Below are 15,927 nucleotides of genomic sequence, written 5' to 3'. Positions count from 1 at the left end.
TTATTACTCTTTCAAACTGATAAAAGTAAAAAATATTAATTTTTGGAAAATTAAAATAATTGGTCAATACTGGAAAATGAATTACTACACCATTGAGGGATGATAGTTCTCTTAATGCATTTTAATTCCAAAGTGTTTTCAAATCTCTCATGTGCACTCATGAGAAGCATTAAGGAAAAGCCAACCAAACATATCTGAGAAAATTTACCTGTGAATATTCTAAACATGGTATTTATTAGTTATTGGCTGTACTAACAGAGACACTGGCTGCCCAGTCTCTCAGTTGGAGTTGATACAGTACATCCTCAAGGGGGCAATAGTGTAAATGGGGCAGTGAAAGAAACAAGTACATACCACATTATCAGGATTCTGTAGCACTTTGATTAGTGCAGGATGGTTGTAACCTAAAACATTAAAAATGAACACATTACCAACATATCTTGAATCTTTGGTTTTTAGTTTATTTCAGTCAACATTTTGAATTCAGAAGTTGCAGCTTACACATTAAAATCAAATCCATTTTCATTTACATGATAAAAAGTAAACTATTTAAACAGTAAGAATGAACAGTGGCAAATTTGTAAATTTGTGTAATTGTTGATAGATCCTAATCGGAACTCAGATTAAAATAAATTCAAATTCAGGATATTTTCATTTAAGGAACAATTCATGTATAGATCTGTAAGTAACCACTGCCTAAGTTGATCCCGTAATGTGTTTGCAATCGTCAACGTTTTAAGGTCTTAAACACATTTTATCAGAGAAGTTGCAACAAGACAGCAACCAAATGGGTAACAAAAGGGTAGTAACTGGTTTCCATTCCAAATTCTGTTTGCACTGGGAATACCAGCTCTAAATCATCAAAGTTCAAGGTTTATTATTTATTATCAAAGTTTTTTTTTAACGTCATCATATACTATCGACATTCATTTTCTTGTAGGGTAAATCTTCATATCAAAGACGACTAATATACTGCCTATCTCATTTATCCATCCAATCCTTGGTCACTTTGAGTCCCCACTATTCCAATATTTTCCTGGTGGTCTACAGTCTTCTACCATTCATCTTATGCTCATTCAAAAGTATGCTACATCAGTTGTATCTTCAAGGAGGCAACATCTATCAGCAAATCTCCCCTCAATCCGGATCACGCCATCTTCTCACAGCTACCATCAGGCAGAAAGTACAGAAGCCTGACGTCGCACACTACCAGATTCAAGAATAACTATTCCCCCTCAGTCATACAGTTCTTGAACCAACCTGCACAACCCTAATCATGACCTCAGGAAAGCAACACCATGACCACCTTGTAATACTATGGCCTTTAATGTTTTTGTTCTAATTGTATTCCTTCTTACACAGTTTTGTATAATTGATGTATAATTTATGTTTTTTCTTGTGAATGTTGTGTATCTAACGCTGTGTGGCTGTGATGCAGCTTTTCATTGCACCTGTGCCTACATGTAGTAGGGCTTACGACAATCAACTCAGCTTTGATTTTGAATTCCAGGAAGTAGGCGGCACTTGAAAATTATGATCCTTTTCACCTTGGACTGTTCTTCAGGCCGTGTACTTTCTGGATGTTGATTCCTACATCCCTGTGGCCAGTATTTAGCATTTGATAGACATAAGTATCTGAAGTGCATTTAGCACAGCTGACTGGGAATAAATTTCTGGCTGATTTTATAGATATGCTGACAACTCTTTTTTTTATATAAGTTTTCAGAAATGGTCAATCAATTTTCAAATAAAGCCAGCATATGTAAGTAGAGTAACTTTTTTAAAACTGAGTTGCTTCAGATTAAACATTTATGAAAAGCTATCAGCATACCGAGATGCAGTACAGTTTGCTATCAGTAAAAACATTCATGCAGTGATCATACGCTTTTACTAAATCCCTTGGATTAGTTTCTAAAAGTGTCACTGGAAATCCTGAGGAATATACTGTATTTACCGTTACTTTTGTAAGGATAAAACACATTTTTTCGCTAATACCGTCTGCCAAGATATCTTATAAGACTTTTAGCGGAAGGAACAAATCCATTCAACTAATTCCTGTCAATCACCAGCAGCTGAATTGGTAGATTTCAGCAACCTGCTGTTTACTGTTAATACACTTCCTTACTATTTTGGCAGGAGGCCTTCAGCTAATGACACAACAAATAAAGATGCAAGATTTTCTTCACAGTTTCTTCCCTCCCACATGCTTAATGATTCCATAAAGCATTGAAGACATGGACTCAGAACTCAAACTTATCATTTACTAGCTAATTTACATCCAACATTACTAATTTACATTGAAAATTACACCCAGAACTTTTTTTAAAAAACAAATTACTTGCAGCTCTTTTCTGAAAGGTCAAGCTGGAAGACGAGTTCAGCTGTGGCATCTTGAGCATGACTGTGCTTGTGCAAATGTGTACATAAAAGACATTGATTACTGTATTTGTTCTCGTGAAGACAATCATTTTGAAAATTCAGAGAGAAAAAATTGTAACTGATGCTATTGGTAAACTTAAGCTGCAAAATTGGTTTTGTCATTAGTAGATGTTTGGGCACAATCAGTACTGTTTGGCATTCAATTCATGCAAATGCACATAACGGCCTCAAATCATTTCATATTAAAGATACAGTTCATGCCAAATGGAGGCATGCAGAGTAGCAGATTATAATGTCAAAGAGTAACAGATCTTCATTGCTGCCTACTCTATCCACCCTTTGAGCATTAAGTCAGTCTCTTGGCCCATGACGTTAGATTTTCCCTAATTTTTACCTCTTTCTCCAAAAATCTTGGAGCATCTTCTCTGCCATGTTCAGGCTGTCTTCAGATTTCATGCTTTAGAATCATTTCCTGTACAACTTCTATTCCAATTATAATAAGCCCCGTCATTATGAAATAAATGTACCATCAAATGAAGTTTTCAAGTTATGATACTGAACCCTTTACAGATTCATGCAGCCTGGAACTATTATTATTTATACTGATAACTCATAGAAATCATTACTCAGAACAGGCAAGACAAAGTTGGTGTACCATTTGCAGACTAATCATGCATTTAACTACCGCAAAAGGCTATCCAAGTGCTCATTTTTTTCTATTCTATGCCCTTATATCTTTTTATATCCAACCAAAATAGGCATCTGAGGATGAAAGGAAACCATTTTTGATCATCTGAAGTGCCCATCGGTATCAGTGGATAGAATAGAGAACAATGATCAGTTTACTACAGGTGAAAACTATGAATAAAGATACAAAGTATTTTCCACAAACTGAAAAAAATAAGTATAAGTTATCCATAGCTTGTGGCAGAGATCCATTACTGTGAACTACTTGCAACACAAACTGTTTGCAAGTTGGATATGTCTCCATGAACTGCGATTCCACAAGACAGAAGCTGCCTGCAGCCCCACAGCAGCCAATAAATCCATATCGCTGGTCATTTAAACACTTGTTTGGATATAGGGGCCGTACATAATTTCAGATATTCATATGTTGGGGAAGACTATGTTATCTATTCCTCTTTGAAACATCTAGCAGATGCACAACTAAATTTGCTGATACAGAGGTAAAAGAGATAACATTTTATTTTGTTGCAGTGATATATACTGCAATTCAGGAACAATCTACAAACATTATTAATAGACCCATGTAGTGTGGCACTACTATTCCATTTATGACTCCCTTAAAATTGTTTTCTTTATAGTGTGATGGATATTCGTTGTCCTGGGTGGGAGATCTCATGTTTGCAATGCTTGCTTTCTTAACACAAGCAGCTGCCACTTGTAATATCAAAAATAGATACAAGTAAATCTCCAACTAACAGCTTCTTTAACTTCTGGTTGTAAATGAATTATACTTCAGTTCTTAAAATGTAAATTGAAAACAGTAATCAGCTTGAAGTTGAAAGAAATATTATCTATGGAATAGCTTTGCAAACAAGCTCTGTATTCTGCAGATGCTCTGTCTGTGAAACGTAGATGCTAGCTTACTATACCTGGTTTAGTACTGTTCAAGAGGTCAGTGTAAGACAATGGGTTGTTTAATTTGGGTTGTTTCAAATAGGCAAGCTGACTCTTAGGTCACTTAGTTCAAGGAAATATGCAGAACAGAGGGATAATATCACTTAGCATATCAGTTACTGATGTGTTTAAAATTAAAAGGTTTATGTATTCAAGGAAGCATTTACAGCATTAACTGTGAACATTAGGCTGAGGTCTCTGTCTCTAAAGAGGCTTTTAGACCATTTGTGTTAAAAAGATATGTGAGGAAGTATCATTTGTGTGTGGACATCCAAGTGGGAGAAAAAGGGTATAAATATAGAGAATATTTTAGGCTTATTAGGAATGGTGAAAGGAACATCAGGAAGAAACATGAAAGAAACACAAGCTGAACTAGAATCCATTCCCCTAGCTTCAGTTTTTGTGATAGACAACTTGTTTGTCTGCATTGTGGTATGTCTTTTTAATTTATAGGAATTGTACCTGTGTTTTGGAAATCCTTTGTTCTTGCATCTTAGAAATGCTTTGTGCTTTATGTTTAGGAAATGGTTTGTGTTTTAGAACTAGTTTGTGATTCGGAAATGCTTAAGACAGAAATCCTCTGTGAGTTTTTAATGTGCTTTAAGAGTGATGGTTGGATTTAAACGTGTATTGCTGAAAATAAATGAATTGTGTTTTTAACTACTTAGCTAGCTGAAAAGAACTGTGTTTTTAACTACTTTCCTTGGTACGAAGAGGGGGACCCACCACTTAAATAGTGGGTATTGGCAACTAAACTTACCATGGAGAATAAACTGGGAAGTAAACTAGTCTTTGAAGATTGGGTGGTTACTGTATGATCTCCCTTTAGTGAGCGTACTTGTGGTTATTTATATCTGCAAGGGCTTAAGGTCTTTGTTTGAATTTAGAACTTTGTGGTCAACAAACCCAATACCATCATAATAGCATGTACTAAGTTTCTGTTTTTTCTCTTCATCCATCAGGTGTCAGCCTCTCCTCTGCATCACTGGTGAATGAGACTGAACTATCTCCACTCCACTCTCCAGAACCCAATTTCACTCTGCTAGCTTTTAAAGTATCCCAAAGAGAACTCCTCTAAGGAGATTTTCATATTTTATATTCCATTGGAGCCTCTTTTCCCTTCCCACTAAAGCACATTGGGATATTTGTTAAACCTAGCATCAGCTTTGAGTTAGATACCTATCTAAATCAAATCAAATGCAGCCAGACAGGCACTCAGTCACACTATTCTGAGGCATCCACATCAAGAAAATGAATAAGATTTGAATAAGGTTTTGACAGGTTATCAACTAATTATCAAAGCACAGGGTCAAGATAAGCTGCAGAAGGTTGTGAACTCAACCAGCCCCTTCGTGGGCACTATCCTCCCCACCATCAAGGACATGGTCAAAACATGGTGCCTCAGGGAGGTGACACCCATCATTAAACACCCTCACTATCTTCACATTACTACTACCAGCGAGAAAGTGCAGGAACCTGAATGCATGCACTCAACATTTTAGAAACATCTTCTTCTTCTCTGCCATCAGACTTCATGAACCCATAAACACTACCCTGCTCCTTTGCTCTCTTTCTGCACCATCAATTTATTGATTTAATTATAAACATCCAGTAATTCTTTTCATGGTACATGATAGTTTGACAGTTTTTAATAAACGTGGCACAGGACTAAATAGAAAAGGCTTCAACTCATGTTAGTAAAATGGAAGCTTCTGCGGGGAACAATTCTGCACAAGTAGAGAATGATTAGAAATAAAAGCTCAAGTACTGTGTAAAAGACTTAGGCACATGTATATAGCTAGGGCGCCTAATACTTTTGCACAGTACTGTAGTAATTTTATGTGTAAAATTGGAGCGAAGTAGTGGGGTAGAGTTTATGGGTTCATGAAATCTGATGGTTAAGAGTAGTGTAGTAATTTTATGTGTAAAGCAGTGTCTGACTGGCAGGAGGCAAAGCGTAGGAATAAAGGGAGCCTTTTCCGGCTGGCTGCTGGTAACTGGTGGTGTTCCACAGGGATCTGTGTTGGGACCTTTTCTTTTTACTTTATAGGTCAACTATTTGGATGATAGAACTGATGGCTTTGTTGCAAAGTTTGCGGATGCTATGAAGTCTGGTGGAGTGGCAGGTAATTTTGAGGAAGTAGAGGAAGTAGTACTGTAGGACTTAGACAGATTGGGAGAATGGGCAAAGAAATGGCAGATGGAATACAGTGTTGGGAAGTGTATGGTCATGCACTTTGGTAGAAGGAATGAAAGGGTTGACTATTTTCTAACTGGAGATAAGATACAAAAAAACTGATGTGCAAAGGGAGTCTTTGTGCAGAGTGGTAGACCTGAGGAGAGCTAAGGTACCGGTGATCCCTGTTTCCATCCAGGGGGCCAGTGTGGACATGATGGAGGATTACAACTACCTGGGGATACGAATTGGCAATAAACTGGACTGGTCAAATAACACTGAGTCTGTCTACAAGAAGGGTCAGAGCCGTCTCTATTTCCAGAGGAGACTGAGGTCCTTTAACATCTGTTGGACGATGCTGAGGATGTTCTACGAGTCTGTGGTGGCCAGTGCGATCATGTTTGCTGTTGTGTGCTGGGACAGCAGGCTGAGGGTAGCAGACACCAACCGAATCAACAAACCCATTTGTAAGGCCAGTGATGTTGTGGGGATGGAACTGGACTCTCTGATGGTGGTGTCTGAAAAGAGGATGCTGTCCAGGTTGCATGCCATCTTGGACAATGTCTCCCATCCACTACATAATGTACTGGTTGGGCACAGGAGTATATTCAGCCAGAGACTCATTCCACCGAGATGCAATACAGAGTGTCATAGGAAGTCATTCCTGCCTGTGGCCATCAAACTTTACAATTCCTCCCTTGGAGGGTCAGACACCCTGAGCTAATAGGCTGGTCCTGGACTTATTTCCTGGCATAATTTATATATTACTATTTAACTATTTATGGTTTTCTTACTTTACATTATTTATGGTGCAACTGTAAAGAAAACCAATTTCCCTTGGGATCAATAAAGTATGACTATGACTAAAGGTTAATTTGCAGGTTAAGTCTGTGGTGAGGAAGGCAAATGCAATGTCAGCATTCATTTCAAGAGGACTAGAATATAAAAGCAAGGATGTAATGTTGAGATGTTATAAAGTACTGCTGAAGCCTCACTTGGAGTATTATGAGCAGTTTTAGGCCCCTTACCTTGGAAAGGATGTACTGAAATTGAAGAGGTTTCAAAGGAGGTTCACGAAAATGATGCCAGGATTGAATGGCTTGTCATATGAAAAGTGTTTGATGGCTCTGAGGCTGTATTTGCTGGAATCAGAAGAATGAAGGGTGACCATATTGAAACCCATCAAATAGTGAAAGGCCTTGATAGTGTGGATGTGGAGAGGATGATTCCTATGGTGGCAGAGTCTAAGAGCAGACAGTACAGTCTCAGAACAGAGGGGCGTCCTTTTAGAATGGTGGTGAGGAGTTATTTCTTTACCCAGAGAGTGGTGAATCTGTAGAATTCTTTGCCACAGGCAGCTGTGGAGACCAAGTCATTATGTATATTTAAGGGACAAGTTGATAGATCTTTGATTTGTCAGAGTATGAAGGGATAAAGGGAGAAGGCAGGATTTTGGGGCTGAGAGGAAAATTGGATCAGCCATGATGAAATGGCAGAGCAGACTCGATGGGCCAAATGGCCTAATTCTGCTCCTATATCTTATAGGAGATAAGATATACTGCTTTTTTTGTACTGCCGTCACACAAAAAAAACAAAATGAATTTCTTGACATATGTGAGTGATGACACGTCTGATTCTGTTATGGGTCTCTATTCTGGACTGAGAGTGGGAAGGGAGGAATCCTGGTTGGTAAAAGGGGAAGATGGTGGGGTGGGAGTGAGAAGCACCAGTGAGACATTCTGTAATAATCAATAAACCAATGATTCGGAATCACACGACCTTGCCTGGTGCCTCAAGGCTTGTTGTGTCTGCACCCACGCCACTACCTACCCTTGGCACTCCTTCTCTGCCTCCTGTCCCACATCTCTTCACAGTGCTCCAGCCTTGCCACTCCTGACATCCTTTGCTCCCGCCATATTTACAAACTCACTCTCCGCTCCACGTTGACGAATACAGCAAAAGTCTTTGGCACCCTGGCTATATATACAGGTATATAATGAAGATTTTGCACAGTACTGTGGGAGGAAAGGTGAAAATGAAAGGGAATTCCAGACAGGAGGATGTAGACAATGAAAGCTCTGCTTTCACAAGTTTCAAGAATGGGGTTTAGTGGAGAGAAATAGTGGGGAAGTTGATGATAGTGAGAACGTGTGCAAGGATTGAGAGTAAGAGGGAGAATGAATGGGGGTTATTGTAGGAATGGAAAAGGTTGCAATGACTTTTATAATGCTTTGTACAATACTGAGACAGGCAATACTGGAGAAGCATAAATATGCAATCTTAGTGAAAGAGAGTATTTAAAGTCTGAAAGACTCATGGAAAACTCACGGTTGAACAAGCTCTTAAGGTTGCAAGCAGTACCTAACAGCCGCCGGCAGTGACACGATGAGGAACAGAATCAACTGGAAGAGCCAAAAACATTGGCTTTAATCTTTCCCCTAAATGCCATAAAACATTTGAACTGAACAGATTTATGGTGGTAGATAATGAACAAATAAACTCTGGTCAAGCAGTATCATAATTAAGAGGCATAAATCTGAAGACTACTGGAATTTCAGGAGGATTTATCATGTATATTTTGCAAAAATTTATTTTTACCATGCTTCCGTAAACAAAAACACAGAGACAATATTTCTCTGATATCACTTATCAAAGCAATATGATCCTCTATTTCAATTTTATATCTAGCAAAATGTCAAGTAAAATCAGGTAATTATTGGTTAATAACTACTGTTACCTTAAAACTCTAAAAGTATTACTTTATTAACCTTTAGCTGTCTTAAGGCTTTCCCTGTGCATAATTAACAAATTGGCTTTCAGTTGCTTAACTATTATTACCAGTTGTGCCCCTTTGTGCTCGGGTATGGTTTCAGCGATATTGACTATCCTCCTGTCCATTTTCCAAGTCAGTATTCTTCTTGGAAAAGGTAGTCTACTGATTCTTTTCTTCGGCCGCTGTTTAATACTGGAACGGCCAACTATTTTCAACTTGGTACAGACTGAGCAAAAAATATGCTTAAATGCATATGTTTAAATGCTCTGGGTGATGGGGAACAAAATTCATTTGTGATGGGACAGGATATGTACGTATATTAAATATTTAGTAAATAATTTTCTCAAAATTAGTGTGCTAGTTAATGGCAGTGTAACAGTGTTAATAACGTAGTTATTATATCCAAAATTTTCTGATATTTTACAATTCTTAAAATGCAGAAAATAAATCAAATAAACATCACTGGCTGCCCTTAAGCAGAATCACATGGACTATTTAATATTCTTTTGATATTGATCCTTTCATTCCTCACCAGGTTACTTGAATTCTAGCTGCTATTGCACTGCACAGACCTCCATTAGTTTCCTGTCACCATTGATAAATATCTCAAGAATACAAATGAACCCAGCAGTGAAACTGTATGGCAGATCCAGTCCTCATGATAAACTCCAGTTTAATCAATGGACCAGAACTCTCTGAACTACAGAGATACCAACAGAGATTAGCCACCTGAGCATTTAATTATGTAATACGTTAGCAGCCCACACGGCTGAAAATATGTTGGCTTGTGGGAATGCTTACAAATGCTCTGGCAATTTGAACAACCAGATTTCTTTCACACTTGGCGGAAGAAATACAAGTGTCTAAGTCAGATGCTATTTTACCACATGATATTTCAAAAAATCATTGAAAATTTATGATACAGGAAGCCAATCAGCCTATTGTTTCTGTGGTGCTGAAAAAAGAGTTGCCAATCTAATCCTATCTTTCAGCACCACATCCTTAGTTCTGCAGATCACTGCTCTTCAAGGAAACATCTAAGTACTGTATTATTATAATGAATGTTTCTGTCTCTAGCATCCTACCTGGCAGTGAACTTCAAACCTCAATCACCCTCCTGGTGAAAACATTTTCCTCAACTTCTCTCTAATCCTTCTATTATCTTAAATCTATGTCCACTGATTATTGACTCCTCTGCCTAAGAAAATTAGTCTAGGCCCCTCAGAGTTTATATTTTGTAATTAAGCCTCTTCTAGGTTACTGGTAAGATGGCGGAGTGCTCGGATTCAGCAGCCACTCCGGATCCAATCAAAGATGCCTTTGTTCATCTTGTATGTCCTTTTTATGATGGTAAGCCACGGCTGGATACTAAGATGATCAAGTACTGAAGGACTATTCCATCACTGAGTTGCTTGAAAGCGATGGAGCTGGTCTTACTGTGTACTGTTGTTGTGTCGTCACCTGGGCTTGTTCTGTACCATTGTGCTGAGAAGGTGCATGGTGCAAGTGATTGTCTTGAACAATTTTATTCTGATCGTAAGACTCTGCTGGATATTGGTAAAATAGAATACTGAAAGTCCTGTTACAGTATTCAGTCCTGTTGCAGTATATAGTCATTTGTTGAAATACAGTACAATTTATACAAACGATTAATTCTAATCATCTACATAACTTAAGACACTGAGGCAGTGCTCCCCTTTGGTGTTCACTCGGAGCTGCCCTCTGGTGTTCGCTTGGTGGAAGAACAAACTGGACCAATCTATGCTACTCAGAGACTTAGGTATATATATTCCACAGCGAATATCCCCTGATATCCGATGCCTTCTCATTGTTCTTTATCTTATCTTCACTTTATCCATTTTTACCCCGTAGCTACAATTTTCCAGTCCTGATGACATTTTTACAACCCTCCTCTTCACACATTCCAGTGCAGTTGCAAGCTTCTGAATTCAATTTCACTTCTTTTATTTTATATCTGTACTAGGGCGCTTAGTGCGGCTGGAAGAGCACAGTGATATAATAGAAAAATACTGTTACATCAGCAATCAGTATGTTGCAATGCATTAAGAAAAGATTGAAAACAGAACCATTTTGCCTCCTCCAGTAAAAGGAATATAAATGGAAATCAAAATCTTGGCAATTTTTCCCTCCATTTCCAGACTACCTTATGCTTAAGTGTTTTCTGGCATTGCATGATTCTGGATGTCTGCCTTGGCATAACATTTTAGGCTCTCTACATTGCTGAGAGGATTGTAGTAAACTGTTACTAACACAGTATTGTGCAAGTATTTCAGCTGATGCTACATTAGAAATCAACAAAGCAAAATGAAAAGGCCGTGGCTGGATGGATTTTGGGCAGCTCCCCATTCTATTACAGTAGAAAGGCAGAGGGAGGCACTACTGGACAATCTACTCCAAATGTAGTTGGGAGAAAGGTTCAATTAAATTTTTTGTGCTGCTAAAATACAAAATGTTCTTTTTATTCAATCATAAATACTACAAGAGAAATTCAAGTGAATATTTTTTGACCTTCAATGTTAACTTTGTTAATGTTAACTTTCCATGGTATCAAATATTTGGCAGCAATGTAATGAGCCGAAGGTTCATAAATTTGGAGCACAAGGAAGAGGAAAAAGCCATTCAGAAATGCATTTCACTGCATCTCATAATGTGACAATTAATAATAAACAAATCCACAACGTAGACATGTTGCTGTTATGCATCTCAGTTTCATTCACTTTATAATTCTTGATATTCTTACTGTTTTAGTCTTGAAACCTTTAAATATCCTAACATCATTGGCCTTTTGTGGCTGAATCTCATATCTTCATCTGATGATTTCCCCCAGCAGAAAAAAATTCTCTAAGACGATCCTACCACGTCTACCACTATATTTTAGGTTACCAATCTTCTATATGCAGTTATGTAGATGATTAGAATTAATTGTTTGTATAAATTGTACTGTATTTCAACAATTGACTGTATATACCTTTAATTTTACCCTACAAGTCCTACCAATAAAGGAACAGAAAAAAAAGGGCAATGGACCACATCATAGTTCAACATCTTGAATTATCTCCCACTTCAGTCAACTCTTGTGTGATCTCCATAACCCTTAATTCTTTTTCTCTCCAAAGATCGAACAGTTTATCATATGCTCATCTACTGAGCATTAACAGCTCTTTGGGGTATTAAGTTCCAAAGATTTGCAACCACTTGAGTGAAGAGATCTGTTATGTCAATTTGTATGGTGAACCTTGTCCTAAGATTAAGATCCCTAATTTTAATCCCACCAGGTATGTGAAATATCTTTTGGATCCAAAGTGTATGACCCCTCATTTCTCCACATAGAATTCAATTTGTCATAATTTTGCCTATTCATTTGTACTCTGCTAGTACTTCCAACTTCTTGTTATCAGCTGACTTTGCTAATTTGGGGCAAATTAATATTGGTTGGTTGGAAATTGGGAAGAAACTTCCTGTTCAGATTGATTTTACCTGCAGCTGGTAGTTCTGTGTATGGTCTGCATGTTGCGGAGCTTGCCTCAGACTTCCATGAACTGGAGGTCACATGCCAGCACATTTGACTTGCTGATTCACTGCTGGACTCTGACCCAGTGGATGAGCACTAACATGCTGTAGAGTAAAGCAACATACACTTTTCAACCAGCCCCTCCATTTTCCACCAGAGGTGATTTGCACTAAGAACCATAACTCTACCTGTTTCAATGCTTTCATTGACCCCTTGAGAAAGAGTTTACATATTTCTCAATTATTTTACTTTTTAATTAAATATTTAAAAAACAATATATATATTTAATTATTTGAGTTTATTTTGAACAATTTTAAAATGTCTTGGATAATCAGAAATTTATGACACAAATGGGCTTTCAAAGACATTGAAGATTTTGCTGGTGGCAGGCCATTACATATAATGCCTAAGAGTAGTTCAAGGCCTGCCTGATAAGGAGCATTGGTTCAATCAGCCCCCTTCATTCATAATAAGTTAATGCAGTTATCTGGACACCCATGGGCAGCACTTTTCAGGAGGCAGACTAAATCCGGGGCAATCGAGCTCATTTTAGTGAAAGAAATTATTAGTCAATTAGCCATCTCCTATAGTTACTATGGTATTCACAATCTGAATTTCAGTTTAGCCTAGATAACATCCTCACTTCTGGGTTCATCGCCTTCGAGGGGACACTTATCAGTTTGATAGTGGAATCAAATCACCCTTCTGGGATAGAAGGATGAAGAATCAAGCTCCATTTTAATGCCCAGAACACAAAGTATAGCTTTTTTTAATGCAAACAATCGGTTAGAAATTTCTGAATTTTCCCTAAATCCTTGTTTGGGAAAAAAGACTCTTGACATCCTCTTGCAGTTTTCCGACTTGAATACTGTGGCAACACAACTGATGTTTCTCGGTTTTCACTGTCAGTGCGACTCGTTCTTTACTTGTTCCCTCCTTTTACACGGAAACCCCACTTTCAATCAAAGGAATAGGAAGACACAACATATTAACTGTGAAGAAAACTGATAGAATAAAGCTTTGTAATCTGAGGTCCACTGTCACTTTTTCTATTTCCAGGGAAGGCATTAACATTACAAATGCCTCAATTCCAAGGTTTGATTAAGAAATGAAAGTTAAACCTCAGTTGTGACAAAACAAACTGAGACTCTCAAATGCAGACCTACTGGTGAGGTAACAAGTCTATTGAGCCATTGAAATAAAATGGCATCAAATTATAACGTGTCTCTTGCAGGAAAATAAATTCCCTTTCTACAGATATACATGAATGATACTTTCATTCCTTATCTGTGAAAGGATGTCAGAATTTTATTAATTCCAGTCGGACTCAATTTATTTTACAGAATATTATCATTTCCAGAATCTCTGGCAGCCTTTGATAAACTATGTGGGAGGGTTATTGTATTCGAGATATATTCTTGTGTTCACTCGAAATTCGGTGATCAGTGAAATTACTGTGAACTACATAGATTGAAAAACAGATATTCTGGCACTGATTCACCTTCGGACTATATTGTTCCAAGTACCTACTGGAAGATATCCAAGGTCTCAGCTTACAAATGATGTGCCACACTGGTGAAGGTAGGGTCCAGTATCAAGAAAGATGAAAGGAGATGTGACAAAGTCAGTTAATTGATGGTGCAGGCAGCATACATTTCCATAATAGCTGCAGGATAAGGTGGGAACAAGGCCAGACCATTCACGCTGACTACACCAGTTTAGACCTGGCTTCAGCAGAATGAGCAGCTGAGGTTCAGATTTTTCCAGTTGTCAAAAGGAATGCTGAACTTCTTGAAAACATGCACAACCCTGTTATTGCCACAGAGCTTCAGTCTTCAATCAAGATCGATTCTTGAACTGTTCATACAGTACAGAATGGACAATCTTGAGGCATCCACTCTATTTGTCCCAGTCAGCAAAGTCCATGAGCATTAGAGTAGTCTATATAGACTCTTTGTTGTTAATCTCTGAGTCCCAAACAACTCAGTATTTTTTTTTCCAGAAACAGCGAAGTGGAAGCTATTCATTCTCTGCTTCAGTCAGAGTTCAAGGCCTAGCTTTCACAGCCTTCAAAGAGGGTACACAGTTTGGTAAACAGATTAAGTTGCAAAATGATTTACATTCTACTCACATGACATCCTACAGAGCCCAAGTTCAAATATACCAACTCCTAAATAGCCACTCCAAATGTAAATGATCCTTTAAATCTTTACTTGTCAAGTATTTCTAGATTTTAACGGCACAGAAATACAGCATTGCTATGATACAGTTAGAGTTCGGATACATCTAGTCCATACCAGATCCTGGAAAAGCAAATCCATTAGTCTCACTGCCCCCTATTTCCCCAGAGCTCTGTTGTTGCTAATCAACTGGATACTGACAACTCACACTCGTTCCTCAATCACACTTGATATACTTGTGCACAAGAAGAACAGAACCACACCTGTCACCAAACTGGTCTAAAGTTTGAACAAAGAAATGCAATTTTTATGCAGAACTTGACTGGTTGGTTACAGATATTGACCAATTGGTAATCTGTGCATGTTCAAATTCCTTTTTAACATAATCAATCACCAGTCATGCTACAATAATACAGGAATTAATAACCAATAAATGTACATGATAAAGAACAGTAATAATTCAGAATTTATTATTATAAATGACTAATAGTGAGTGTCACCCGAGAATGCCTCCTATCTTGTTTTGGTATATCAAATGGCTCTGGGCACATGCGATGCAGAGGGGAGCTATGCCTTCAAGGGCCTTTCTCCTCTTAGTTTACTGCTAAGACTGTAAACAATCCTTGCCTGCACATTATCTTAACCCTTGCCTTGTCACAGTCCTATAACTGATTTTCTTTCATTTCTAGCCAAAATATTTTGAAGACAGAGATTGATTCTGCTCCCAACATTCTCACAGGGAGTAAACTTCAGCCCTTATCTATTTTCTCCCCCTCATATCCACTTTGTATATTTTCCTTCAAAATGTTAAACCTGTGCCTTGGTCTCTGAACCATTGATTTATGGAAATAATTTGCCTCTACTTCCTTGATCTAATTCCATCATGATCTTGTCTACATCCTCTCAAATTTCTTGTTCCAGATGAACAACCCCAGTTTCTCCAATCTAATCTTCGAGCAGATATTCCTTCTGCCAGTACCTTGTCTAATAGGTCTTCCCTGCATCCTCTGAGGCCTTTACATACTTCCAAAAGTGAACCAACTGCACTTTATGCAACATTCCAGCTCGGCCCAACCTGTGCTTTGTACAGGTGAAAATAAATGACCTGGTCTTTAACGCTGTGACAATTGTCTAACATGCTCCCAAAGCAAGCCAAAGGTCTAAAGAATCAAAAAAATTCTGACTTAGATTTCATTTTAGTTAACCAGTATTATAGTGTTACACCTGCCCCTGCACCTCCTCCCTC

At 38.0% G+C, this 15,927-nt stretch overlaps 1 protein-coding gene across 1 annotated transcript in view; it reads right to left on the bottom strand.

Moving 5' to 3' along the window:
- Window positions 1–15,927, bottom strand: part of abat (4-aminobutyrate aminotransferase) — a 193,663-nt gene that overhangs the window by 53,285 nt on the left and 124,451 nt on the right. The window contains exon 6 of the mRNA XM_072268745.1: window positions 355–404. Within this exon, the coding sequence (XP_072124846.1) occupies window positions 355–404 (50 nt within the window). The remainder of the gene's footprint in view (window positions 1–354; window positions 405–15,927) is intronic.

This window comes from Mobula birostris, chromosome 9 (genome assembly GCF_030028105.1).
Source record: "Mobula birostris isolate sMobBir1 chromosome 9, sMobBir1.hap1, whole genome shotgun sequence".
Lineage (NCBI taxonomy): Eukaryota > Metazoa > Chordata > Chondrichthyes > Myliobatiformes > Myliobatidae > Mobula > Mobula birostris.
Note: the sequence above shows the minus strand (reverse complement) of the source record. Positions and strands in the feature narration are given on the sequence as shown.